This window comes from Oncorhynchus kisutch, linkage group LG4, assembly GCF_002021735.2.
Source record: "Oncorhynchus kisutch isolate 150728-3 linkage group LG4, Okis_V2, whole genome shotgun sequence".
Classification (NCBI taxonomy): Eukaryota; Metazoa; Chordata; class Actinopteri; order Salmoniformes; family Salmonidae; genus Oncorhynchus; species Oncorhynchus kisutch.
The window spans coordinates 42,111,339-42,126,372 of record NC_034177.2 but is presented as its reverse complement, the minus strand read 5'-3'; the positions used below and the strand labels follow the sequence as shown (position 1 = coordinate 42,126,372).

Sequence of the window (15,034 nt, the reverse complement as noted above, 5' to 3'; positions counted from 1 at the left end):
TATGAAAGCAAGGGAGGGAGGTGCAAGTTAGAGCAGGCAGGGTTGGAGTCATCATGGAAGGGGATATATACCAACAACACTTACTGGCACTGTATGTATCCAGTACTAGAAAACCACTGACCATAACGATCATCACATACGAACATGCAATATTAAAATGATCATTTAAGTATCTGCCATGCTTTGTGTACATGACTATATATAGACCTATGTTAAATTGCTGAGATTCAACAGTTGTTGCCACAGGTCACCCCATGCAGAGTTGACTGTTCCTCTGTGGTCTCACCTGGAGCCCAGGTCTGCGTGCGCGTCCTTGTCCAACACACTGCTTAGGTTGTGTTCGGCCAGCGTCTCCTCTGGCACCTCCTCTAGGTCCTCCTCCCGCTGCAGAGACAGACGGTAGTTCTCCAGCTCGATGCGCTCCGGCGTGCCCCGCAGACGCTTAGCCAGGCTGGGCTCCTGCAGCCCGTTCACCTCCGGGACTGGGGTGGACCGCGGAGGGGGAGAGAATACAGACAGGCAACTGAGAAATCATAGGTAGCATGGTTGAGGAGAGGAGCGGGAGGGATACCGCAGCACAAGAGCCATGCGAGGCTTGTAGACACTAGGCAGGCTCAGCTTTCATTCAAACTGGGGCTATGCTCCTCTGCAACTTCTCTCAAGGTTTGCACTATACCATCGGACCAGTATACTGTGCCTACTGTATAACAACGTGCTACTAGAAACCAGATCTCTTCCATAATCACGTTTCCATCCATGTTTCTTCCATGACTATAGTTGGGCACAGATTTATTGTGGCTCATTTTCTATCAACTGATTTGTGTCACGTTTGAGACATTTTTGTTTGGTTTATATACACATTTCTTTTGGAATCTAGGAAAAACAGACAAAACACAGCCATTCTAATAATTTATTGCAGAAATGTTTGTTTCCTACAGTGTCTCACAAATCCAATATATATATAGTGTATATTATTTATACTTTATATAATCATATAACATTCTATATGCAACAGGGTAAAGGTTGGTACTACTTTGCCTGTTTCCCATCCCAGGAAGCAACTCTTAAAGCTGACAGACACTGAAAGTCTAAATTTGAGGTGAGATTATACAATAGCACAGATGTGGTAAAGATGTCAATGGAACACAGGACACTGACGCCGTCATTGAGGCACATTCAACAAACCTGATATTACAAAGTGGATATTCGTCAAATCCGTAAGGATTTATACACAGAGTGTACAAAACATTAAGGACACATGCTTTTTCCATGACAGACCAGGTGAAAGCTATGATCCCTTATTGAGGTCTCTTGTTAAATCCACTTCAAAATCAGTATAGATGAAGGGGAGGTTAAAGAAGGATTTTAATGCCTTTAGACAATTGGAGACATGGATTGTGTTTGTGGGCCATTCAGAGGGGGAATGGGCAAGACAAAATATTTAAGTGCCTTTGAACGGGATATGGGAGTAGCTGCCAGGCGCACAGGTTTGTGTCAAGAACTGCAACGCTGCTGTTTTTTTCCCACACTCAACAGTTTCCCTTATGTACCAAGTGTGACGACCCTCCCACTCTGTCTGCCAAATTCTTTCCCTTTGCTCTTGTTTTCCTTAATAGGATGTCGGTGGGCGGACAAATGGGACACACCTGGGCTTGGGTGTGTCCCAGGATAAATGTACCTCTTCCCCCAGTCATTGTGGAGACTCTCTCCATGCAGACATTGATAGATTTTGGTCGTGGCATTTTTGTGGCTGTTTTTGTTTGTTTGCGTTGGCACCTTTTAACACCCCTCATTATCATGCACGCAACCACTCACACTACTGACTACTGACTACACATACAATTGTTAATTGTATTTAGGTTACTTAAGTTAATAAATATATTTTGTTATTCCTTATCTCCACGTTGTCTCCCTTTTTTTCCGAACTTTGAGCCGGTTCGTGACACAAGAATGGTCCATCACCCAAAGGACATCCAGCCAACTTGACACCACTGTGGGAAGCATTGGAGTCAACATGGGCCAGCATCCCTGTGGAACGCTATTGACACCAGAGTACATGCTCCTGATGAATTGAGGCTCTTCTGAGTGCAAAAGGGGAGGGTGCAACTCAATATTAGGAAGGTGTCCTTAATGTTTTCTACACTCAGTGTATATTGTAAAAGGCCCACAATGTGGTTACTGAAGTCAGATTGTGATATATTTGGCTATTTTCACTGCATAACATTTAGAAGTGACCGCTAAATGCTAACGTTAACTCCCGTTCGTATGAGCTAGTAGGATAGCTAGCATACCTAAATTAGTCACGGTAGTCAAAGTAGTTTAACTGTAATGCAGTTGATAAGTGATATTGACATCCATACAAGCATTAAACTCAGATTTTTACCTCAAAATATTGTGAAATACACATACAGTATAATCAACAGCCTAAATGACGGCTAATTCTGCTGGTGAGCAATGAGGGGATTGGGGATCTCTAGCCCACGCATTTCCAATGTGTAAAAATGGTTTGGGTCATGTTCCATTGACCTTTTTACTGCATCTACAGGGCACAGCAACCCTTAGAAATGTTTTCTTTAAAATTCTAAATGTAGCTTATAAGTTAAGGGAGTGAGAAACATACCAACAGACAATGTGTTGTAAGCAATGACCTTACGCAACACTCACCAAAGCATGGTGTGGTAGTGAGTGTGATATTTGATTTGTTTTCATGAGCTGGTGCTAGTGGTGACAGTTCATGTCAGATGAGTGAAACTGAAGAATGCAGAACTCTAGTATCACAGGGGAGCATTTAGAGGGCAATTACACTGTCTGCATCATGAGACGATAGATTCTCGAGCCAATTCGTCTTATTCCACTAACCTCTAAGGACTATAACAGAAATGATAGGGATTCCCAAAGGTCAGCATGTGTTACGAGATGATCAAGGTCATTGCCATTATCAGGTAATATATGTCATGTCTGCGGCCTGCCTATATCTTATATAATATATCTTAGTTCCAAGTATAAATGTGCTAGTAGTTGGGGGGGTGAAAGCCTTATATTTACCTAAATTATAATACTGGCATAGTAGGCCTACAGATGACCTATTAAAGTAGTCTAAGATACAAACTTCCCACCTAGGATCATTCGCCTGACATTAGATATATCAAGCTACACGTTTCAGCTATTACATCTATGACCCCACAGTACATGCAAGAGAAATGTAACATTTTAGGAAAGGCAGTAGAGGTGTTCGTATGCAAAGAGAGAAGGTGGGAATGCAGGAGGACAGACAAGACAGCCACTGACGGTGTGGTCAGAGAGGAGAGGGATGGTGGATCTCACAAGGGGCCAATCACAAGCACTGTTTCAAGCACTAGCTTTTGGCTTCGGGCTGCTCTGATAGGAGGGTGAAAAGGTAAAGCTTACAGAGAACCAATCACAAGCACTGATACAGGCACGCTCTAGTCAGCGGGTCAAAAAGGAGAAGGTAAAGCTAAGAAAGTCACAGGCCACTACAGGTTACAATCACAAGTTGGGCTATCGATTAAAGCACAGGCAGGCAAAAGAGCACATCACTTCTTGAGCACATCACTTCTTGAGTAATATAACATGTTAAATATCATAAATAAATTTAAATACGACATTTAATGTACATAACTACAGGTTACAATTCAACAGGTTACTGTTAAATTACTGTAAGTCAGTGAGAAAAGGTGTATAATGGTCTTAAAAACCACAGAAGAAAACAGCGAAGGCTCATCATTTTGCCTGACTGTTATTTTAATTTCCAGGCCGAGAAATGAAGAAGAAGATGCACCATTTGTTTCAAATCTAGCTGACGGCCGGGCTACTTTACTAGCCAAAATCAATCCCAAATTGGATGCGAATGAGAGGGAATGCTGCATCTTCAAGAAATAAATAACACCACACACACAGAATCACAAGATTTACATCAACAGGACAGCAAGTCAACAAGCTATACGAAAGACGGATAGAGGATGCTAGCTTAGATCTATACAGTTTCACTCAGAGTAATTAGTTGGTGAAGTGAAGTCAGAGGTCATAGGGAGACGGGATATGTTATACAAAGCATTGTGGGTACTGTAGTACACCATGCTACAGGTCATGCTAGGAGATTGAGCAGGGCGTTGAGGGTGAAACAGCAAAGGAGGTAGACACAGTAGGTACAAAGGAATGGCGAGTCGAAGGGGTTTAGTGCCACCTGGTGGCAGGTCCAGGACAGGGTCCGGCGGAGGGTGCGCAGGGGCCACTCCCCACTCCCCCGGGCCAGCGGGGCCAAGCAGGGCAGTGGCACCACAGCTAGAGGTGAGGAAAGCGGGATAGTGGGGGTACCTGAGGACCGGCGCTCGGTGGGGGAAGGGGATGCCATCGCCCCCCTCCCAGGGGAGTCCACAGTGACCGCCGCGGGCAAGGAAGCCTGGTTGTCCTGGAGACGAGACAGAAGTGCAGGGGAGGAGGGGGTCAATACACATCCTACACTTCCTGATTATCCTACGAAACAGATCCAGTGTGATAGTGAGAGATTGAGAGGAATAAATTCACAGAGCTGGAGAGAGACATGGTAGAGCTCAGAGAGCTAGTCCACACAATACAAACAGAACAAACCCACAAAACAGACCCCCCCTCCCCCCCCAACAAGACCTGGAGGGCAGAAGGTGGAGATGGACGGCCGTCTGAGAGAGCTGGTCGCTCTACGGACTGGGGAGGGAGAATTTAAGAGTCACACATGGCACTGAAGGAGGAGGTGAGAAACCTGAGGTGTGACAGAGAGCAGGGACTCTCCCCCAATGGGACAGGACCCACCAACCCCTCCTAACAGCCCCCTGTCAACTCCCCTGATTGCTCTCTTGACAACCCCCACACATCCACTGAGGACACACAAAAGCCAGAGATTGTGCTCCTCATTGACTCAAATGGCAAATACATTCAATACACAAAGTGGCTAAGCTCTGGTGCCCAAACACTAGGCATGCCCTGGAGCTGTTGTCAGAGGACAGACTAGGGTCCCCCAGCCACATCATAATTCACACGGGCACAAATGATCTGAGGGCCCAGCAGGAAAGGGTAGCCACAGCACTCAAGGGAGTGATTGAAAAGGCTTATTCCACATTCCCCAACGCACCTTGCTACCACGAACATACGTTTAACCTGCCACCACCATACAGTGGGTGAATGCAAGAATTTCGCGAGACTGTGCCTCAAAACCTAATGTCTACCTGGCCCACCACTCCAGCCTGGACTTGAACAGCCTTTACAACCAGGTCCACCTCTACAAGGCAGCCATCCCAACTTTTGCCAGGACCATGACGGACGTAGCCCCAGCACTTCACACAGGAGCAACAGAGCAATGGACACCCCGCCGAGACCAGCGAAACACCCTCCCAGACCTACAAGACCCCCTCCTGAAGGACCTGCACAGAGAACCTACGCCAAGAGGACCTACACCCAGGCCACAGCATCACCAACCACACCCCAACCAGCTAAGACCACCCCAAACAAACCCTGGCCACACCCCTTCTGTCCACCCCCCGGGGGTGTCCTCGGATGGGGCCACAGTGTCTCCTGACCCCTCCTGTCTCAGCCTCCAGTATTTATGCTGCAGTAGTTTATGTGTCAGGGGGCTGGGGTCAGTTTGTTATATCTGGAGTACTTCTCCTGTCCTATTCGGTGTCCTGTGAGAATCTAAGTGTGCGTTCTCTAATTCTCTCCTTCTCTCTTTCTTTCTCTCTCTCGGAGGACCTGAGCCCTAGGACCATGCCCCAGGACTGCCTGACATGATGACTCCTTGCTGTCCCCAGTCCACCTGGCCAAGCTGCTGTTCCAGTTTCAACTGACCTGAGCCCTAGGACCATGCCCCAGGACTACCTGACATGATGACTCCTTGCTGTCCCCAGTCCACCTGGCCATGCTGCTGCTCCAGTTTCAACTTCCACCTGACTGTGCTGCTGCTCCAGTTTCAACTGTTCTGCCTTATTATTATTTGACCATGCTGGTCATTTATGAACATTTGAACATCTTGGCCATGTTCTGTTATAATCTCCACCCGGCACAGCCAGAAGAGGACTGGCCACCCCACATAGCCTGGTTCCTCTCTAGGTTTCTTCCTAGGTATTGGCCTTTCTAGGGAGTTTTTCCTAGCCACCGTGCTTCTACACCTGCATTGCTTGCTGTTTGGGGTTTTAGGCTGGGTTTCTGTACAGCACTTTGAGATATCAGCTGATGTACGAAGGGCTATATAAATAAATTTGATTTGATTTGATTTGATACCCCCCACCCCTGCGGCAAAGACCTCAACATGATAGCAGGACATATGCCCAGGCTGTGAGCAGAGAAACAGGTCCAACCCCCACTATTACAAGAACCTGACACCATCAGCAAACAGGGGGACAAGCACCTACCTGGAGGGGACAGCATTCTCTCCCCCATATGCCCCCCTAGGCACAACCATGACAACATAACCAACAAAAACGGGTCACAACTCCTGCAGCTCTGTCGCACACTGGGTATGTACATATGGAACACAAAGCTTCTACCATCTCATCCTGGAATATACAAGGTCTGAGGTCATCTGCCTTTGGCCTAAAGAGCAGGAATGGTAGGCTTCGAGGGGACTCCTACAGTAGGTACACATATAGCTCATCTCTCTGCAGCAGTACTGTAGACTACTTTATCACTGACCTCAACCCAGAGTCTCTCAGAGCGTTCACAGTCAGCCCACTGACACCCCTATCAGATCACAGCAAAATACACTCTACTTGAACAGGGCAATACTCAAATCATGAGCCAAAGGAGGTGAATAATATATATACAATCAGGCAACAACAAATTCAATCCCTTCTAGACAATTTCCTGGACAAAATGTTTCACTGTAATAGTGAAGGTGTAATGCTGGCAGTAGAACATCTAAACAGTATATTTGACCTCTCAGCTTCCCTATCACATTTAAACATTTCAAACAGAAAACCTAAGAAAATGAACAACAACAACAAATAGTTTGATGAAGAACGCAAAACCCTAAGAAAGAAATTGAGAAACCTGTCCAACCAAAAACAGAGACCCAGAACACCGGGGTCTACACCTTCACTATGGTGAATCAGTAAAACAATACAGAAATACACTACAGAAAAAGAAGGAACAGCATGTCAGAAATCAGCTCAATGTAATTGAAGAATCCATAGACTCTAACCACTTCTGGGAGAATTGGATAACACTAAACAAACAACAACAGGAAGAATTATCTATCCAAAATGGAGATGTATGGGCAAACCACTTCTCCAATCTTTTTGGCTCTATAACAAAGAACAAACCGCAAAAACATGAACAAATACAAATCTTAGAAACAACTATTAAAGACTACCAGAACCCACTGAATTCTCCCATTACCTTGAATGAACTACAGGACAAAATAAAAACCCTCCAACCCAAAAAGGCCTGTGGTGTTGATGGTATCCTCAATGAAATGATAAAATATACAGACAACAAATTCCAATTGGCTATACTAAAACTCTAACATCATCCTACAGCAGCACCTAGATCGTCTGCACAGATTCTGCCAGACCTGGGCCCTGACAGTAAATCTCAGTAAGACCAAAATAATGGTGTTCCAAAAAAGGTCCAGTCGCCAGGACCACAAATACAAATTCCATCTTGACACCGTTGCCCTAGAACACACAAAAAAAAACGATAAATACCTTGGCCTAAACATCAGCGCCACACGTAACTTCCACAAAGCTGTGAACAATGAGAGACAAGGCAAGAAGGGCATTCTAATTCTGCAAAAAATATCCTCCGTATACAACGGAGCAGAATTAGGCCGATACCCGCTAATGATCAAAATCCAGAAAAGAGACATAAAATGTTACAACCACCTAAAAGGAAGAGATTCCAAGAACCTTCCATAACAAAGCCATCACCTACAGAAATTAACCTGGAGAAGAGTTCCCTAAGCAAGCTGGTCCTGGGGCTCTGTTCACAAACACACCCCACAGAGCCCCAGGACAGCAACACAATTAGACTTATGAGAAAACAAAAAGATAATTACTTGACACATTGGAAAGAATTAACAAAAAAACAGGACAAACTAGAATGCTATTTGGCCCTAAACAGAGTACACAGTGGCAGACTACCTGACCACTGTGACTGACCCAAACTTAAGGAAAGCTTTGACTATGTACAGACTCAGTGAGCATAGCCTTGCTATTGAGAAAGCCTGTCTTCTCTTGAGAGCCAGGCAGCCTATGAGCTCACTGCCCACAAAATTAGGTGGAAACTGAGCTGCACTTCCTAACCTCCTGTCAAATGTGTGACCATTTTAGAGACACATATTTCCCTCAGATTACACAGATCCACAAAGAATTTGAGAACAAACACGATTTTGATAAACTCCCTTATCTATAGGGTAAAATACCACAGTGTGCCATCACAGCAGCAATATTTGTGACCTGTTGCCACAAGAAAAGGCCAACCAGTGAAGAACAAAAACCATTGTAAATACAACCCATATTTATGTTTATTTATTTTCCCTTTTGTACTTTAACCATTTGCACATCGTTATAAGATTAAATATACAAAATATGACATTTGTAATGTCTTTATTATTTTGGAACTTCTATGAGTGTAATGTTCACTGTTCATTTTTATTGTTTATTTCACTTTTGTATATTATCTACTTCACTTGCTTTGGCAATGTTAACATATGTTTCCCATGTCAATAAAGCCCCTTCAATTGAATTGAGAGAGAGAGAGGGGGTGAGAGAGAGAGAGAGGGTGAGAGAGAGGGTGAGAGAGAGAGAGAATGAGTGTGTGTGAGGATGTGTGTGTGTGTGTGTGGGGGGGATGATGGGTCAGTAGTACCTTAGCATTGAGCAGAGCAGGGTTCGGTGCCGGCCTCTTCCTCTGAGCCTGACCAGACGAGCGGTAACAGTAGTGGGGCTTGCAGTAAAACTTCCCTGTAGGAGAGGAGACAGAAACAGAGAAGTACTAAACCAGTGCAAAACAAACATACTGCAGACTGCATTAACCTCATCCGACTGTTGCATACTCTTCAGTACCGTGAAAGCCTGTGTGTGTGTGTGTGTGTGTGTGTGTGTGTGTGTGTGTGTGTGTGTGTGTGTGTGTGTGTGTGTGTGTGTGTGTGTGAGTGAGAGAATGCTGCACATAGAAAGACAACATTTTGTCCTCCCTCCCTCAGTTCCTACTGGGCATTCTGGAGTCTGCTCTACCCGTGGGATGACTGGGATCACAAACTCAAACTGGGAGAAACAGCCACTCTTGTCATTGTGAACAATTTGCTACTTGTTCCATGAGCACAAGAGAGGCCTTGTGACACTCAGAGAGAGAAAATGAATAAATCATGCAGCAGACACTATGAGGACAATATGATGACTCTTACTGTAACCACAAAGACAAGGCTTGGCATAGCGCGTGTGTGTGTGTGCCTATGAGTCAACACTTTTTACAGTACCTTCATCATGTAACAGGTGCCTTTGAGTCTAAATTGACCGTATTGTGTGTCAGAAATGTCTGTGCCCTGTTTGAATTTAGTCAAAACAAAGTGATTGTGTCATTCAGCGGGATGTTTCTGTGAACATATCAACAGTGTATGCAAGCTATATCTATTCACATGTACACTCAGTGTACAAAACATTAGCAAAACCTTCCTAATATTGAATTGCACCCCACTTTGCCCTCAGAACAGCCTCAATTCACCGGGGCATGGAATCTACAAAGGTGACGAAAGCGTTCCACAGGGATGCTGGCCCATGTTGACTCCAATGCTTCCCACAGTTGTGTCAAGTTGGCTGAATGTCCTTTGGGTGGTGGACCATTCATGATACACATAGGAAACTGTTGAGCGTGAACAACCTAGCAGTGTTGCAGTTCTTGACACACTCAAACCGGTGCACCTGGCACCTACTAAAATACCCTGTTCAAAGGCAGTTCAATCTTTTGTCTTGCCCATTCAGCCCCTGAATGGCACACACATACAATCCATGTATCAAATTGTCTCGAGGCTTAAAAAACCTTCTTTAACTTGTCTCCTCCCCTTCATCTACACTGATTGAAGTGGATTTAACAAGTGACATCAATAAGGGATCATAGCGTTCATCTGTATTCACCTAATCTACCATGGAAAGAGCATGTTTCCTTAATGTTTTGTACACTCAGTGTACATTTGTATTAGTCTGATCCCAGAACTGTTTGTATGACATTACCAACTCCTACAGTCATTCAATGGGAAGACAGCACAAACATATCTGTACTGAGCGAAAAGCACACTACACATTGTAACCACAACAGGTGGCTTTAAAGTAGGGTCTTCCTCCACGTACCGTCCTCCACATCGAAGGCGTAGGACGAAAGTCGTAGTGTGGTGCCGCAGTAGTCACACTTGAAGCAGCTGCGGTGGAAGAACTTGCCCTCGGCACTAAGCCGCTCCATCACGTACACACGCTTCCGACAGAAGAAGCACACGTCACTGCCCCCGATGTTCTGGGGGAACTCCTTCCTCAGGGAACTCTAAGGGTGAGAGGACGAGAGGAGACAGTATTAGGGGCTGGGGAGAGGTAAAGAGAGATGAGGAGAGTGGGAGGCCATTTTCCTGAAGCCCCCGGCTTCACAACTAAGTGGGAAAAATCTAACTGGTAGAGAGTTAGGGGATATGGGATCAAATGTTCCATTGATATCAAACCATTCACAACCTAGTAGATTATGGCTGTGAATTAGCCACTGACATTTTATTTATTTATTTATTTTTAACACCAGGCAAAAGATTTTCAGAAACACCTGAGATTATAGCCACCACAAAAGGCCACAACGCTTAAGTGGGGTCAAATGTTTCTCACACACACACACTTACAATTACAATCCGTCTCTAGAACTAGAAGGAAGTCCTAGTTACACTCATCATCACCAAACACCACATTTACGTTCCCTAGCTGGAGTCACTTCACTCTTGGGTCTACAACATGCCTAGTGTCCTACGATGCCATTGGCTCTTACCAACTCCCTTTTGTCAAGTAAGGGCTTAGGTTCCTCTTGAGGCTGAACCTGATTGGCTATCTGCTCAGCCAATAAGCTCACTTCCCCTGTGTACATCTTTAAATAGCTCTATCGAAGGCAGAGAGAGAGAAAGAAAGGACAGTAGGATGAGAAAGATAAAGAGAGAGGAAAAAGAAAGACATGCCAAGACAAAGGGATACTTCGGGATTAGTGCAATGACTGGAAGTCTATGGTATCTCCTAGCAATGTAGACGATACCATAGACTTCCAGTCATTATGCTAAGGCTAGTTAGCAATTGCGCTAGTGCTAGTTCGCAACTTCCTTCAAACTGCATGCCAAGACATACAAATGGTATCCACGAGTTCATCTGACTCTGGGGAAGGAGATAAAAGGGCCTCATTGCGAACATCCCGAAGTATCCCTTCACGGATGAGAGAAAAGACATGCAAAGGAATGTGAGCAAAACCAAATGGCAGAGTAGAAGGAGTTGTATGAGGAAGAGGGGTAAACTATGATGGGAGGTGAGGTAGTACACTATGTAAGGCACTAAAGGACAAAAATATTCAACTGATCGTGAGAGGGAAACTAGGCCAAGTTCGGTTGATCGGCCCACCAGCCCCACCCAATGAACTGCTTCGAATTAGTGTTTTCAACAGAAGAGAAATACGTGCAAACCAACTGCATACAACTCTTGAACCCTCATTGGCACAAAGAAAGCCATGCAAACCAACTGCATACAACTCTTGAACCCTCATTGGCACAAAGAAAGCCATTACCCACACCGCGCCACATGCAGTGTCCGACAGAAAGCCTATTTGATTTGAACCAATAAAACACATGAGATGTGTACACACCATTACTTTAATGAGGAGCGAAAGCTGTTGACTGGCTCTGTGAGGCTGAGTATGATCCTGGACTTTGACTGTGGCTATATGCGCTTATACCCATATACACAGGCACACACACACAAACAGTCAGATTTATGGTGTAAATGTTTCCTGCGCTACCCTTTGGCTAATAAAACAAGAAAGATAGTTGGTCACCGTGGACACAGGAAGTTAGGATCAACTGTGCACATTGAAAAGAGCAGAGATTCACTGTAATATCTCAAACGCGCTTCAGCTGTAACCCTAAAACGGCCCGGATTAGATCAACAAAGATCCCAAAATAACATTTATCCTGCAGAGAGACAGAATTGAGGTCAGTTAGCACAGCGTAAGCCATAGAAAAGAGATTGAAATATTTTAAAGTATGGCTGATTTACCGTAAATATACCATGGTGTATTATAGTGGCACATCTCTGGGGCGTGATTACACCAGCCCAGTTGGAACAGAACAGGGGATCAAACATGAGGATCAAATTAAACTGTATTGAGGCCAAAACATCAGGCAAGGACTCCCCTAAGCACAGAGACCACAAAACTGAAATGCAATGCAGGCCACACCTAAGGGACTACTTACAGCAATCTATTGGAACATAAATCAATCATATGGCTATGACTACAGTACACTCTCTTCCACATTTCAGTGTCATCACACTTTTCACCACAGCAATCTGAGTAGTATCTTTGACTAAAACGGCAGGATGCGTTTTTACATCCATACATCATATGAACCATTCCTGTATGCAGTGTGAACTTGCTTGTTAGGACACACATTGGAGATCAGTTCAATTACATATCACAGGCCAGGCAGTGAGTTATTTGGCCCGTCTTCAAGAGCCAGTGAGTGTTAGGGTGATTTCAACTGTCAATCTTCCCAGAAGGGAGGGGCTACCGGTCTCAGAGTTTCAGGGGAGGAGAGGGGGCTCTCTGGGTTCTGGCTGTGGGACAGGTGCCCCTTTTGTATACAGAAATGAAAGTATTTTTTTGGTGGATTCCAGGGGGTAAAAGAGGGAAGAGAAAGGGCAGTTATTGCAGGATGACTTGGTTAGAGAAAAGACAAATTAGGAAAGATGTAAAAGAAGCTGATATGAAAATCCCTCATATTCCAATTCTACAGAACAGTAATGACCGATACTGAGCAAATAGTATGACTAATCGAAACCTAAGTGTTTTTTATTGATCAGTTTATCGCTCCATCTGACATTCGTGATAAATTGTAAAGTGACTAAAGAGGTCAGAGACGAGGCCGGTTCCTTGGTAGTCGTAAAGTCCTTCACTTGGAATTTGGACTCGGGGCTATCGAGCGGTGGTGGCGTACAGTATATCACCTGTGGATTTGCCAGCTTGCCTTGAAACTGCGAAGCTAGCTGCTCAGCCCTCTCCTGTACACTAAAGGCACGTCGTGACAGTTGATCATCAGAGCGCAGCGGTTCTATCTCCTGCAGAATAAGTCATTATTCGTTTACAAAAGAATAGAATAGGAATGGAAAGGCAGAGTTTAGACATGGAATGGTATTTTTAGTGCTGTTCTACAAAACAGCCCGTGCTCCACACAAGACCCTGACGTTATTTCGCCTTTATTTAACCAGGAAAGATCGTCGAGGTTTGCGTTAGTGATTGAAGTGATTTTTACGTGACAGGTTTGCCTGACCTATGCATACTAACAAGGATGTCACAACTGCTGCACCTTCACATCCCTTATCAACCATTTTTCATTGATCTCCATTTGCCATGCAGTAGAAACACAGGGGCAAATTCAGCCTTGGTCAACTTATGAGGTTAGCAGTCAGAGAAATGTTACAATGCAGCGGTCCTTAATGGCAGTAGATCTATCTTAGAGATGAGTGCTGTATAATTCTAATCGAGCCAATCTATGGAAATCAGTGTAACGGTGGTCGTGTTTCCAGGAAGCAGAGGTGTGTTAGTGCCAGCTCCACACTGCAGGTCTTTAGTCCCCAGGCAGGAGAGGATACCTGTCCAAGAGCTTCAGGGGGGGAGAGGAGGCTTTGTGGGTTCTGGCTGAGGGTTCTGGCTGACAGGTGCCACTGTTCTACTAAGAAACGCAAGGGCTTTTTCTTAAGCTCCAGGGCAAAGGGAGAGGACAGAGAAATGGGACTGTTTAGAGAAGGCAACAGGATTGAGAATGATCAGAATGATGAAGTGTACTGGAGTAAACCAACACTAAAGACACAAACTATTCACAAATGCAATACATCTAGTAGGCCTATCACTTACAGATAACGGATTCACTGATTCTAGACAGCACGGTTTGGTATTCACCTTTAGTTTCTCGGGTTTACCCTTAAACTTAGCGACTAGCCACGCAGACCTCTCCTGGATGCTAGGGATGTGAATAGGCTCTGGTTCCTCAAGCTGCACGGATTCCCATTTCTGCAGAGCAAACCAAGGTACGCCTTGTGTGTGTGTTTACAGTCTGTTTTCCCCAAAACTCGATGACACTGGTTTGATGCAGTTAGCTGGTATGGTTGGCCTAGAACCCTATGAAAGGCTATTAAATATGAGACCACTAACAACAAAAAGGGCAGACATATTATGTATTCATACTGTATACGAGTTAGCATGGAAGCACTGCTATGGTACAAGAAAACAAACAACAACCGTGCCCAAATTAAACTAGCCCTGAAATGGCACAAGTCATCACCTGCTTAACCCTTTGATTGTTGTTCGTGCCAACCATTATAGTCTGCTCACAATAATTCCTTCCGTTCTCCCCCACACAATCCGTAGAGACATCCAGTCACACACACTCTGTCTGGGTTGTTCGTTCCCCAATGGTTAGTATTGATTACAGCAGGTCCATGCAACCATGGTTGTTACCCGGTGAGCTTGAGGTGTCTGGTCCTGTGTGGTCCCTTCCTCCTCCAAACCTTCTCTATCACAGTGCTTAAGGACACACACACAGACACACACACACACACAGACACACACTGAGAGCTAAGACCATATTTCTCCGATCTAGGCCTTCATAAGCAAACCGCAGCATGCTATATACAGTATCAGATCTTCCACTGCAGAAAGTATGGCAACAAGGCCCCAATCTACACACTGGTCAGCCACAACATAAGCAAACCCTCTTAAAGTTAACAAAAAGCAACCCACTGACGAGAAGAATGTAAACTAAGAC

At 44.8% G+C, this 15,034-nt stretch overlaps 1 protein-coding gene across 15 annotated transcripts in view; it reads right to left on the bottom strand.

Annotated features, from left to right (window-relative positions):
• The window catches only part of LOC109889545 (protein-methionine sulfoxide oxidase mical3a), a 128,547-nt gene that overhangs the window by 23,005 nt on the left and 90,508 nt on the right, over window positions 1-15,034 (bottom strand). For all 15 annotated transcript variants that reach the window (XR_004209728.1, XM_031822965.1, XM_031822976.1 and 12 more), the window contains 4 exons: window positions 10,335-10,521; window positions 8,857-8,951; window positions 4,336-4,429; window positions 287-482 (listed from right to left, as the gene is read on the bottom strand). Coding sequence is in view for 14 of the 15 variants with exons in the window: in XM_031822965.1 (XP_031678825.1) it covers window positions 287-482; window positions 4,336-4,429; window positions 8,857-8,951; window positions 10,335-10,521 (572 nt within the window). In the remaining variant the exon portion in view is untranslated. The remainder of the gene's footprint in view (window positions 1-286; window positions 483-4,335; window positions 4,430-8,856; window positions 8,952-10,334; window positions 10,522-15,034) is intronic.